Source organism: Peromyscus maniculatus, chromosome 10 (genome assembly GCF_049852395.1).
Source record: "Peromyscus maniculatus bairdii isolate BWxNUB_F1_BW_parent chromosome 10, HU_Pman_BW_mat_3.1, whole genome shotgun sequence".
Classification (NCBI taxonomy): domain Eukaryota; kingdom Metazoa; phylum Chordata; class Mammalia; order Rodentia; family Cricetidae; genus Peromyscus; species Peromyscus maniculatus.
The window spans coordinates 50,222,725-50,236,409 of record NC_134861.1 but is presented as its reverse complement, the minus strand read 5'-3'; the positions used below and the strand labels follow the sequence as shown (position 1 = coordinate 50,236,409).

The 13,685-nt window shown below is 43.5% G+C and overlaps 1 protein-coding gene across 1 annotated transcript in view; it reads left to right on the top strand.

Annotated features, from left to right (window-relative positions):
* Nucleotides 1-11,612, top strand: part of LOC121832774 (uncharacterized) — a 31,588-nt gene extending 19,976 nt beyond the window's left edge. Inside the window, exons 4-5 of the mRNA XM_076546307.1 lie at nucleotides 11,027-11,228; nucleotides 11,579-11,612. Of these exons, the coding sequence (XP_076402422.1) occupies nucleotides 11,027-11,156 (130 nt within the window). The 3' untranslated portion in view covers nucleotides 11,157-11,228; nucleotides 11,579-11,612. The remainder of the gene's footprint in view (nucleotides 1-11,026; nucleotides 11,229-11,578) is intronic.
* Nucleotides 11,613-13,685: the final 2,073 nt, after the last annotated feature.

Sequence of the window (13,685 nt, the reverse complement as noted above, 5' to 3'; positions counted from 1 at the left end):
TGTGAGAACTTAGCACCAGTCTCCTATAATCTAAATGTTCAAATATCCACCTTCCAGCCCCAGCCCGCAAATTGAAGCCCTAGGCCCCAAAGAGATGGTATTCAAAACTGCTTCCTCTGCTAGGTAATTAGCTCCTGAGGCCGGAGCCCCAGTGAATGGGATGATTGCCCTTGTAGGGAGAGAAAGAGACACCAGGTCAGCTGCTGCTGCCACATGAGGACACAGCCACCCAGGAAGAAACTTCATCAAAACCAAGTCAGCCATCACCTTGATCATGGACTTCCAGCCCACAGTCCTGTGGGGGAAAAGCCACCCGGTTCAGGGTGGTGTATCAGCTCAAACTGACTGAAACACTGTCCCTCCACTATGTGTTCCTCCATATTCATATGATTATTGACATCAACAAGCATCTAGAAAGATCAGTACGTAAGGTATTTGCCATTGAGAGAGAGAGAGAAAGAGAGAGAGAGAGAGAGAGAGAGAGAGAGAGAGAGAGAGAGAGAGAGAGAGAGAGAGAGAGAGAGCACTTAATACTTAGCACCTAAGGGGCTCTTAATTCACTTGCTTCACTTTCAAATTACTCTTTTTAGTGCCTGAATGTACCAAGGAACAACTGTGTGATATAGTCAACTAGTCCCCAGGTGAGCATTATTTCTAGTTTTTTTTTTTTTTTTGCCAGTTATAAAACAGTACACATAGCTTTGCTTCTTCTAGGAGGGAATGGGACATCCGGGTCAAACCTTTGTGTGTTTTAATCATGACAGACATAGCCAAATCACTTCCCAAATGGACCATGTCTGTATAGATTTCCAATCAGAAATGTACAAAAGTCCCTCTTATTTTTAAAATTTTTTTTTCCTTCAGCAACAGGAATTGTAAGTCTCTTTGATGTTTTCCACCAGAGTAAATCTGAGTGAACTGACATATCCTTGAAACTTTAAGTAGTAACTTCCTGACTGCACATGAACCGAGTCTCTTCCTATATGTGTTGACTCTGTGGATTTGGTTTTAGGTCCCTGGCTTGGCTTTCTGCTCAGGTGTTCATCGCTGTGTTACTTGTTTTGCAAAAGTTTCACATGTTTTTCACATGTTTGAACCATTTGCTCTTTCTGCTCTCTGAGGGTCTGTTCTTAGTCTGCCAACTTTGTGTCTCAATCCAGAGGCTGTAACAAAAGACCCTTGACTGGCGCTTTATAAATAACTGAAATTTACTGGATGGAGGCTGAAAAGTCCAAGGTGAACAGTCAATGTCTAGTGAGGGGCTGTTCCTCAGCTACTGCTTCTGAACGCTAACAAAGTGGAAGGTGTGCACTAGCTCCCTCGAGCCTCTTACAAAGACACTAACCCCAGGCCTGAGGACCTCACCCTCATGATGTGACCATTTCCTAAATGCCCCATCTCTTAATGCCATTTCCCTGGGTAAAGTTAGGTTTCCACATATGCACTTGGTAGAAGAAACAGATATTCAGACCATTCATTTTCCATAAAGGGTTCTTCCTGTCTCTGTACTCTACTAAGCCTGTCTGTCCTTCTGCAGCTTTCAAATAAGAAGGCACTCAATCACCTTCGAGGTGGCATGTGTGCCCTGGTATTGGTGTTGTGTAAATGTTCCCAGGTATGTCTTCAGCTCATCTACAACTGATTTTTTACTTATGGGATAAGCGCTTAAAAGTTGCTCAAAGAATGTGTAATATAAGAAAGGTCACACGATCTGATAAAGAAGAAACCTGCGTGTTCTCCACTTACATGCAGGTCCTAGCCTATGATACATATGAAAACAACATATGTTCTCTATGTACGTATGAAAACAAATACACACATGGGTACAGTACAGCATGTAGGCATGAGAACAAGAAGGGGAAAGAAATTATTAGGTGATGAGGAAGGACTGAATGAGGTAATGGACACTTGAGTCATGAAGGAGGTTAGAAAGCTAATTGTTCTTCTAGTTTTAACTCTGACATGGATTTTTTCATTTTTTGGTGGTGGATAAGTGCATAGAAATATCTTTGATAGTGAAAGTATAAAATCCAGTGTGAAGCTCCACAGAACTTCATTGAGGGGTACAGACTTTGGGTCTGGTTAACATCAACATGTGATTCTTTTTTTTTTTATTGGCAAGTTCTTTATAATGAAGTTTTAATACATTTTAAAAAATAGAAAAGATATTCAAGTGGGAAAAAAAAACACAAAGAAAATGTATGGAGAAAGATTTTGTGGCTCTTGACTTGGCAGTAATCCAAAAGCTTTGTACTACACAGCAGTGATGAGGTTTCTGGCAAAGACATTCTTATTCATTGCTGGTAAGACCGTGACCCCTTGGGATGACCCCCAGGGAGGGCAATCTGGCAAAAGTTCAAATGCATATTCCCAGCAGTTGTGTGTTTGGGAAATGATTCTACAAATGCTTTGGCCAGGGGAAAAGGTATATATTTGGGGACACAACTTGTATTGACAGAATATTAAAAGCGACCTCAATAGTCGATAGTAGGGGACCAAGTGTGTACAACTTGATCAAGTGGAAACTAGATCAGCTGCAGTGTAGGTGACAAGAGAGACCTTTGTGCACTTACAAGTATCTTACAGACTCAAGCAGAAGCATGATGGAGTGTGAGAACATTCTACTGTTTGTGCAAAACACCATAGGAAAAAAATCAAGCTCCTTATCCATATAAAAAAACTCCTGGAAGCATCTATCTGGTGAGACGTGAGACTGAATTGAGCAGATGTGAGATACAGATGGGAGAAAAGTTTTCACTACATGCTCCCCTTGAATTTAATTTTATATTAGCCTTTTATCTATTCGAAAACTTTCTCCTAGTTACTCTTGGGCCCTCATCCTTCCATACATTTTGAGATAATTTAATCTAATGTCTATCTTCTCCAACAGTAATTGATTATGTTTATTTCTTAATTTTGGTGAGATGGACCTTTATATTATATTCATAACCAAGACTGAAATATTTCCCCCATCTGTCAAGATCTTGGTTTAGATCTTTCATAAGATGTCAATACTTCATGTCTTTCATTTTAAATTCATTTCTAATAAAAAGACCATCTTTACTGTGATTGAAATGTGTTTCCCATTCTCTTTTCTAGGTGATGACTGTCAGAAGAGATCACTTCAAGTTCCTTATTTAATTTCTATAGTGTTGACAAAATTATCCTTTTCTTATTTAAAATTTTTTTGTGTATGGATGTTTCACCTGCATATATGACTATGAACCACATTTGTGCATGGTACCCACAGAAGCCAAAAGATGGCATCAGATCTCCTGAAACCAGAGTTACAGAAGATGGTTGTGAGCTGCCATGTGGGTGCTGGGACTTGAACCTGGTGTCCTCTGGAAGAGCAGTCAATGCTCTTAACCACTGAGCCATATCTGCAGCTCCAAATCATATTGTTTTCAAAGCATATAACCACATTCTCAACATAAACATGCTATGTCAATATTTATAACAGTTATCTCAGATTCAATTCTTAATTTGTTAGATTCCAATAACAATTATAACTTCATTTTCAGGTTCCTGACTTTAATGGAGGCAGTTCCTAGTATTTTATTTTTTATTTAGGTTAATATTAGGCTGAGCAGATTGTTGTTATACAGGTCTGGAAGAATTGAACATTGGGGTTTTATTTGATTCGGTGTGTTTGTCCTTGGCTTCCACACCTATTTTAGGTATTTATTTGAAATTACTTTTACACCGTATCAAATGCATGGTTTGCTGACTGTGGTAGACTGTGGTAGACTGTTACCTAGAACAACTGTAGCTCTATGTGTTTCCTGCCTCTGTGCTCTTCTTTCTCACATTGATTTGACACATGCATGTGACCCCAGCCAACTGGACATGGCCAGCATGATGCAATCAGAACCGGATCAGCAATTGCACAATAGAATTGCTGCTCTTGGAAGAGGCCCACACTTAGAGTCCTGTACAGTCCGTATTAAAGAATGGGTTAGTCTACGAATGATAAGAAGCTGCTTGGTCCCTTTCAAAGACAATTATGTAAGTCACACAGTAGCACCACGTGGAACAGAATTACTCACCTGAGTCCAGCCAAACCGTAGAATCACAAAGAGTAACATATTGTTATTAACTTTAATTGAAATCAGCTCTTGTCAATCAGTGGGTCATGACCCCTCTGAGGGGTAGAGCAACCCTTTCACAGGGGTCAAATATCAGATATCCTGCATCTCAGATATTCACATTATGAATCATAACAATAACAAAATTACAGTTATTAAGTAGCAACCAAAATAATTTTATGATTGGGGGTCACTACAACAAGAGGAACTGTATTAAAGGGTCACAGCCTTAGGAAGGTTGAGAACCACTGATTTAAATTAATTAATTTGTCTTTTATAATAAAAAAACACATCACTGGGAGATTGTTGTAATAGTGAACCATGGTGACAGATTTTTCTCCTCTGGGGAAATTTTGAATTTTGAAATAACTTCAAATCGTGTAATTATTAATTATCCTTTAGTTACTATTTTTGATTAACTGCTGGATTCTTATTGGTTGATTTAACTTTTTCATTTAATTTTTGATTGTTTTTTTTTTCTCTTCTAATATTGATTTACACAACAACTTCAGTTTCTCCATGGCCTAGAGTTATTCAGGTTATAGTTTAACCATCTATGTTGAACAGTTAAAACTAAAGTGAAACTCTCAGGGCATAAAACATTCTAGGGTTGATGTCACCCTTTCCATATCCTCCAGAGTAACTCATGCTTATATTCACTAGATGTTGATATTTTACATATTGCTTACAGAGTATGTATATTTTAGATATCAATAGTTAGAGCTTTTTGTATCCTTTTGTGACTTTCAATTTCTTTCATGTATATGATTTTGCCTCTTTTTTATTTCCCAACTTATCTGCTTAACTCTTTTTTTTTTTCAATACTTTTTTTGGTGTTGGGAGTGGTATCTAGGGCCTCATACATTCTAGTCAACTGTACCACTGACCTATATCCTTAGCTCTATGATTTCTTTTATCTTCAATGAAGGTTTTATAATCTATTTATTAGGTTTTCCAAATAGTTGAATTTGGGATCGATTTACTTTTTATCATATTGTCTTTTTATTTTTTGCCTTTATTAATTTAATCTTCCTCATTTCTTTTGGCTTGCTTTCTTTTTAAAAGTTCAGTTTCAGAATTGAGAGCAGTAACGAAGGATGGTGCTGTCTGTACTCTTCCATGCTTTCACTCCATCCTCACTCCCTGGGTCATCTTTAACAGCAGTAAGGATCCCTCATTGAAAGAAGAGCGTTTCCTTTATAAGGAAATTGGCCTCAGTAGTGGAGCCACACACTATTGTCCAGTCCCTCCTGCAGCATGCTTCTCCTGTCTCTTTGGCAAGTGAATATTAATTTCCCTTTACGGCACCTGCCTCCCTGTGATCTCATCTCCACCCATGCACAGTCTGTGACTCAGGCCTAGCTAATCAGAATTCTCTATCTGCTTGGCCAGTGAGTGACTCAGGAACTGACACGTGACCCAAAATGGGCCAATCAAACGCCCTCCTAGGGATTAATTAGAGCTCTTAGGAAAGAGGCTGCTCTGTCCTGGATTTCAGCTGCTATGACCTAAGATTATCAAGAGCTGCTAGAGGTTGCTAATCTTTATTGTTTCTAGAAAACCATTGCAGAATGACGACAATGCACAGGAGGAGAGAGAAGAGATTTTTTTTTTTTTTTTTTTGAGACAGGGTTTCTCTGTGTATCTTTGGAGAATGTCCTGGATTTCACTCTGTAGCCCAGACTGGCCTTGAACTCACACAGATCCTTCTGCCTCTGCCTCCTCCCGTGTGCTGGGCTTAAAGGCGTGCACCACCGCTGCCCGGCAAAAGATGGGTTCTTTATGACATCAGTTGTGCCCATGATCAGCATGCCTGGTGGGGGAGGGATTCATTCTGTTTGTAATGTGAGTAAATCTTCACTTTCGTTTAGTGAGTCTGAGTGCCCTAAATCATAGGCTGAGTTCTGACAGACATAGAAAACATGGCGTCTTAGTCAGGGTTTCTATTGCTGTGAAGAGACACCACGGCCACAGCAACTCTTCTAAAGGGAAACATGTAATTGAGGTGGCAGCTTACAGTTCAGAGGTTTAGTCCATTTTTGTCATGATGGGAAGCACAGCAGCACACAGGCAGACCTGATGCTGGAGAGGTAGCTGAGAGTTCTTCATCTAGATTGAGGTTTTGAGACCTCAAAGCCACCCCCAGTGACACACTTCCTCCCACAAGGCCACACCCACTAATAGTGCCACTCTCTGTGGGCTATGGGGACCATTTTCATTCAAGTCACCCCGCATAGTATCAGGAAAAGCCTGTATCTGCCCATGAGAGTCAAATCACCCCACACAGTCTAGATGTCACCATGGGGGCCCTCCCATTTGTATCCTCCACTGTTCCTAGCTCACTCGGATGCTTCACCACCACACCTGCTGCATTATTTGGTTGCCCAAGTCTTTTGACTGTTAGATGTTGGTGTTAAGGACAACAGAAAAACAAAAAACAAAACAAAACAAACAAACATAAAACAGTCCAAATACTTTTTATCTGAAAACCTGCTAGAGTTTGAGCTTTCAAAGGGAGAAATATAAGATTGTTTATTATTGCTGGAATAGAATCACCTTCTTAGTGAGTCTATTTTCCTGGAAAGGTGGGAGGCTCCAAGAATCCAGTCAGGCCTAACCTGTGTTGAGGTAGAGGGAGGGGCGTCAACAGGGCAGCTCTGCTGCGGGGTGGAGGCCAGGAAGGCTGGGGCGACCAGCAAGCTTGTTCTAAATTCAGCCTCTCCGACAACAGCCTACATGTCCTGTCCAGTGCTTCAGGGAAATGGGACAAGAATAGCATTTCTTTGTGCGGATTAATTTTACTAAAAGACTGGCAGGAATCAGATTACTCACAAATTAAAACAACCTTCAGAACAAAAGGGAAAAATTCACATTTACAGAAAACTTACTATCGTTATCTGGCCGCTTTGGTCAACGTATCTAAGTACGATGCAGTTTAGCCGGCCTGAAGGAACCCCCCTGTGGACCTGGTGTTCCCCTCCAGCCCAGTCCTGGTGAGTTGCCTCTGTTACAGTCCCACTCACGGAACAGGTTGCGTCTGAGTTGTCTGTGCTCACTTCTCCCTGTCCTGATCTTTTCCCAGCCCACTCCTCGTTTGCTCTTGTGAAGTCTCTAGAAGATTCCACGTTGCTAACTGCAGTGGTCCATTTCCAGCCCTCGGTGTGTTGACCTCTCTGGGAGTTGATCCACCTCCTCTGGAAGCACTCCTTTCCTTGGCTCCCAGAACCCTGCATTTTGCCAGGTGCCTCTCCCAGTAGCCACTCCTCTGGTTCGTCTCTTTTGCCGTTCCTCCTCAGCTTCCAGACCCCTTACTATGGAGGAGCGCTTCTTTGACGTCCACGCTAGCCATGTGTTCTGACCTATGGTCCCAGCCGGCTTCCCAGCTTCAAATGCCATCTATATGCTGACAACTTCCAAATTTGTTCCCCTGCCTGGACCTTGCCCCTGAATTCCTATTGCATACTTGTCATCCCCACTTGGATGGGGAACATGCATCTCAGACTTAACACACTACCCAGAAAGGAAACCCATCCTCCCTCAGTGAGCCGGCTCCTGCCCTGTCTAGTTACACGGCAAGGCTTTCACGTTTTTAGGCTTCAAACTGTGGAGTCAATTTTTATACCTCTTTTACACTTAAACCCCCACCTCCAATCAGCCTGAAAACTGCCGGGCTCTATCCTCAAATATATGTAAAATTTCCACTCCTACCGTCCTCACCCTGGCCCAAGTCACCATACTCTATTATCTCTTGCCAAGATTCCTGTCCTGGTCTCCTGCATTCGCACTTTGCCTGGGCTTGGCTATCCTCCATCTAGCAACTGGCATGATCCCTTCCAATACATAGGTCAGGTCCTGCCATCCCCTGCCTGGAATCATCCTGGATTTCCTCCTTGCTCAAAGTCAAAGATACCCTCCCTATGAAGCTCCCGGAGGCCTTGCTTGATCCCACGTGTTCTTCCTAGCTCCTCACGCACCCACCCCATCACTTTCTCCAGCCTTGGTATAAATGCTTCACTGTTCCATGAGTCTTTATCACCTGGCTTAAAGTGGCATCTTCCAATTGCATTCTGAAATTATTATGCTCTCCTGACTTGTTTTCTGCTTGCATTTATCATATTTAATATGTCATGATTTCACTTATGTATTCTTTAGATTTTTACATTCAAATGTAAGCTTCAGAGATTTTTTTTTACCTGTTTTATTTACTACATTAGCTCATAGTCCATAGCAAGTACTCCCCCGCCCCCGAAAAAAAATCCATGCTATTTTGGGTTCTTCCCTAGGAAAGCCTGCAATTCTCTGGAAGAGGCAGGATGTGGGGCAGGGGGAAGTGGTAAAGGGGGTGTCCTGGGCAGTGAGGAGGACGTGGTGGTAGGTTGGCCGGATCATCCTGGTGATGAAGAGAAGATTGGTGGTGACTCGGGGTCTCTGCTTTGTTGGTGGGGACAGAAAGGCACCACTGTCAGGGGAACTCCAGCACTTGGTGCAGAGGACCACAGGAAGTCCACCCTCACCTGCTCACCCATCCCCTGCATAGGCACATCAGTGATGATTTGGGAGGAAAAATAGAAATTATTTTTGCATAAACACTCTATTTGGTTGAGAAGGAATGTTCTAATCGTCTACCTCATCTAAAAATGTATCTATCTAAAGGAACTGGTTTTGCACTAAGGACCATGATAATATATTAATAAATAATAATAACTAATAAATGACTCAACATAATTTTCTTTAATTTCATATTTTGCCACCAAAATGTAAACTTTAGAGCTGCACACACACACACACACACACACACACACACACACACACACACACACACAAAGAAATATGACTGTGGTCTACTGCCTTTACAAACTCTTTTCTTCTCTCTCTCTATTTTGCTTTCTCTCATTAATTTACCTAGGCATCCATCACAACAGGACTCACATATATAGATCATTTATATATGTCCCAGAAAGTGTTTCCTATGCTAGTTTATTTAAGTCTGCCAACCACCTTGTGGGACAGGATACCCTTTATAAAAAGTCACCCTAAATTCTAAGCCTTTTAGCGTAATAATTTTCTTTTAATTTTATTAATTTGGTTCTTTTTAATTAGATGTTCAGTGAAAATGTTTGGCAGTCAGCCTCTCTTGCGGTAACTGGAGGCCTTAGGCCTTAGGCTTCTTTACATGGTAGCTCGATCACTCCCCAAGGCTCTTGGGTCGGACACACCCTCAACCAGCAGGTGGTTAAGAGAGAGTGGAGGATCACATTCCATTGGCAAGAGAATCTAACTACACAGCAACCCTGACTGCTAGGAAAGCTGGATTGGGAGGACCAGGGTGGCCATGGCAGGAATGTCTTAACTGTCGCATGCCAGCCTCTGCCAATGGCAGATGCCTGGTATTCACCTAGAGGAAATCCAAGTGCAGAAGGACAAGAAACTTGCTGAAAAGTTAGTCAGCAATGCATAACGGAGCTGGGACTTAGTCCCAGGCTCTCAGTCTCCATGTGGGCTTTTTGTCATTATGGCTAGGGTAGGAATTAAGCCAATCATTTTAGGATGACAGTGGGTCATCCAGATGAATGAGAGGAACAAAAGGCAATGGCACACCCCAAATTGTTGTTCCGGTTTATTTTCCAACCGCTCTTTGCCAAGTGAGTAGCCACCTGGGCCAGAGCTTGCCCACTCTACCTCCTTGACAGTGCTGGGTAGTTAAGAACCGTCTTCAGCCAGCATGCATAGCACCAAGAGATGTCCCCTTAACCGGAAGTTAGCCTGACAGGTAGGTGGGGGCTATGCAGAGGAAGGCTAGCTAGAAGGAGGGTGGGGCTCGTGGTGTGAGGGCTTTCTAAGTAGGCTTTCACATGTTGAATTTCTGTCTTAAAGCCAGAATTAGAATGTCTCAGAAGGCTGCTTATTTTAGGCTCTTGTGGTGTCAGGGGAGTAGAAAAGGTTGAGACTCTCCTCTGGTGTAGACCAGTTGTGTGACAATGGACCAATCACCACAGTGAGTCTATGTGTGGGCAAAATGAGGAAGTGAGACTGTGTCAACTGATACACAAAGTTCTTAAAAGAAAATGTGTCTGATTGAAAGGGAAGGTCCTGGTTGGGCATCGCAGCATGTGCCATTTATTCCCAGCACTCAGGAGACAGAGGTAGGCAGATCTCTGAGTTCGAGGCCAGCTTGGTCTACAGAGTGAGTTGCAGGACGTCAAAAGCTACATAGAGAAACACCACCAGAAGAAGAAGAAGAAGAAGAAGAAGAAGAAGAAGAAGAAGAAGAAGAAGAAGAAGAAGAAGAAGAAGAAGAACAAAGAAAACACACAGAGAAAGAGAGAGAGAGAGAGAGAAAGAGAGAAAGAAAGAAAGAGAGAGAGAGAGAGAGAGAGAGAGAGAGAGAGAGAAGGAAGGAAGGAAGGAAGGAAGGAAGGAAAGAAAGAAAGAAAGAAAGAAAGAAAGAAAGAAAGAAAGAAAGAAAGAAAGAAAGGTGGGGAGGAGAAAGAGAGAGAGAGGGATAGAGAGGGAGAGGAGGGAGGGCAGGTTCTTCTCATAAAATGAACTCACTAGCCTAAATATTAGAGTTCACAGATTCCCTGAGAGAGAGAGAGAGAGAGAGAGAGAGAGAGAGAGAGAGAGAGAGAAGGAAGGAAGGAAGGAAGGAAGGAAGGAAGGAAGGAAGGAAGGAAGGAAAGAAAGAAAGAAAGAAAGAAAGAAAGAAAGAAAGAAAGAAAGAAAGAAAGAAAGAAAGAAAGAAAGAAAGAAAGGTGGGGAGGAGAAAGAGAGAGAGAGGGATAGAGAGGGAGAGGAGGGAGGGCAGGTTCTTCTCATAAAATGAACTCACTAGCCTAAATATTAGAGTTCACAGATTCCCTGCAGGGTATCCCTGAATTGCCTACTCAGACCAGGTGGATGGTGAGATCTTTCGTTTCTTGGGCTCTTTCTTCCCAAAGGCAACCATCACTGCCCTGGACTCTGCTGCCTCCTACAGAAGGGACCTTCCAGGCTCTAGGTTACTGTGCCAGCCTCCCTGCAGTCAGTGTGGCCGGAGATACAGTCTCTCCCCAGAATCATTGGCCCTGAGGAGCCTCCAAGCACCTGGAACTGTGCCCCGGATCTGCAGCCACAGACTGTTCTGGAGCCTTGTTGGAGAGGGTGAGTGAGGACACGGCCGGATGCTCTTTTGAGTCAAATGAGGTTGAAGGCTTTGCTTCCCTCAGTACCATCTAATCTTCAAAACTCATTGGCACCAGATGTAGTGGCCTATGCCCATAATCCTAGCACGTGAGAGGCTAAGGCAAGAGGGTGGCCATGAGTTCGAAGTCAGTCTTAGACTACATGGGGAAATCCGGGCTAGTCTGGGTTGTGTGAGTAGACCCTGCCTTAAAAAAAAAAAAAAAAAAATCAAAAAAAAAAAATCAAAAAAAAAAAAATCAAATCAAAACAAAACAAAAACCTTCAACCACATTGACTTCCTGCCAACTGAGAGTTTCTGTCTGCTGCAGCCTTGAAGCTGCTCCCTGGGGATGGAAGAGAGCTGCAGCTGCTGTGGACACAGGAAGTCATGGTCACTTGTAAAAGGTAAAGAGAACTATAAATACTGTTAAAAACAGAGCTTCCCAGGTCAGAGGAAGTCCGGATGTTGTCAAAGTCAGGCCGTGGAAGAAGGGGGCCCCTGGGAGCCTTCCCAGTTCTCTCTGAACCTTCCAGAAATCTCTCTGCTGCTATCCAGGGGAGGCTCCTCAGCATGGCCAGTCTTCAGGCTCTGACTTGCCTTTCCTGCCCCATGACTCTATAGCAGCCCCCCCTTCCCCCGCCCCCCGCCCCCTAGCCTCTGAAATTCCAGGCCCAGGTTCTGGTGCATCACAAACTACCCTGTTCCTCCTTCCCACCATCTCTGGCCACTCTTTTCTTGAGCCTGGCTTAAACCCCAGGAATACCTGTAAGATTTTCTAGACACCACTAATGTGCCTGAAAGGCTGTTCTCTTTGCTAAGGGCCTACTACCTGCCTGGTGCTCTACAGGCCTCATAGTTCATTCCCTTAACAAACATGCCAGGCAAACAGTGTCATCCCCATCTTAGATGGGGGAGAAGTTGGCTTTGGAGCAGCATTTAAATATCCTGAGGTCACATCACCAAGAAACCACAGAATAGCAAATCTTGTCTAGATCCAATGCCATTATATACAACTTACAATCTCTCTGTCCATCTGCCCACCCTACCATTCACTCAACAGACCATCCATCCATTTCCGTGTCCTCTTCCCATACTTAGATGTAAAGTCCTGAGTCACTCAAAGTTTGTGACCATGCTCAGTCAGCCCACTGTGGTGCTTCTCCTGGAGTAGGCATTAATCTTGAACTGTCCTAGGAACGCCAAATACAGGCATTCCTTACAAAGCCTGGCTGGTCTCACACTTTGAGGGCATTAGATGAACAACTAGAAGACAGCTGAATGCCCATCTTTGAGTATAAATGTGGTGATATTTTATTTGGCTCTGGGGTTTTTATTAATAAGCTGGTTTCGCAATTTGTGTTACATATAAATGTTCCTAGGGTACAAGGGTAGTTATGTTCCTAGGATCTAGGATTCAATGCCATTGGGCAACCAGGCCCAGGGAAGGCCATTCAAGAATTAGCAAGAGATGATAAGCTCCTTGCCAAAGCCCAAGCCAATGTCCTTCTGGACTCAAATGAAGCCCAGCTCAACTTTTAAAACTATCAACACTGCTATCAAGAAACCCTGCCACAGAAACATGAAAAGTTACCCTTGAGATTACAATCACAGGAAATGTAGTGTCGGCTTCTTTAGTAGACATAATTCATTTTCTTTCCATCCTGCTGGCTGCCTGGTTGTATAACAACGAGATCTCTGATGCCTAGAATGCAAACTGGCAGCATCCTAAGTATTACCTTTGGAAAGCCCCGGGAGATCCTGGTGCTGTGCGGCTCACACAAAAGGACGTGATGAGAGCATGCGCTGTCTGAATCCAAGGCGGTGCTGGCTGCAGAGGCAGGCAACGGTACCAAGAGTCGTGTATACACATGCACACTCTAAGTCTGGTGTGGGAAAGCTTTTGTCCCAAGAGCACCTCTGCCGTAGTCTCCTGTCCCTGGTGCTGGCCGCAGTCTCTGCATCTCTCTCACTGTATTATCACTGTCGTGTGATTATTTCCTTCAGAAGGCAGTTGTGGAGAGAAGGAATTGGTCCTTATCATGGGGGTGATAGTCAGGTCACTTTCAGAACTCAGTGAGTTGGAGAGGCCGTTGAGAGCCAAAGTCATGTGGCTAAAAGTCTCAGCAGGCTTGGTATGGAGGACTCCTGGAGAGAAGGGTGTGGAGCTCTGCTCTGACTGGTTCCTGGTGGCCAGGACAGAAGCTGGGGAGTAGCTTTGTGGTGATGGTGGACACCAGAAGTGTGCTGTGAGAGCATGTCCGACATGACCATTCCACCCTACAGCACACAGCAGTAAGAATAGGCCATATCTCTAAATACAGATGAGGAGCCGCCTTCCCAATTTGTGCACCCACCTGCCCTGGCCCTCTGTTGGCAGCTCCCCCCCCCCAGAAGTTATTTTGACAATGCACTGCCCATCTTAATACTTCAGTTCA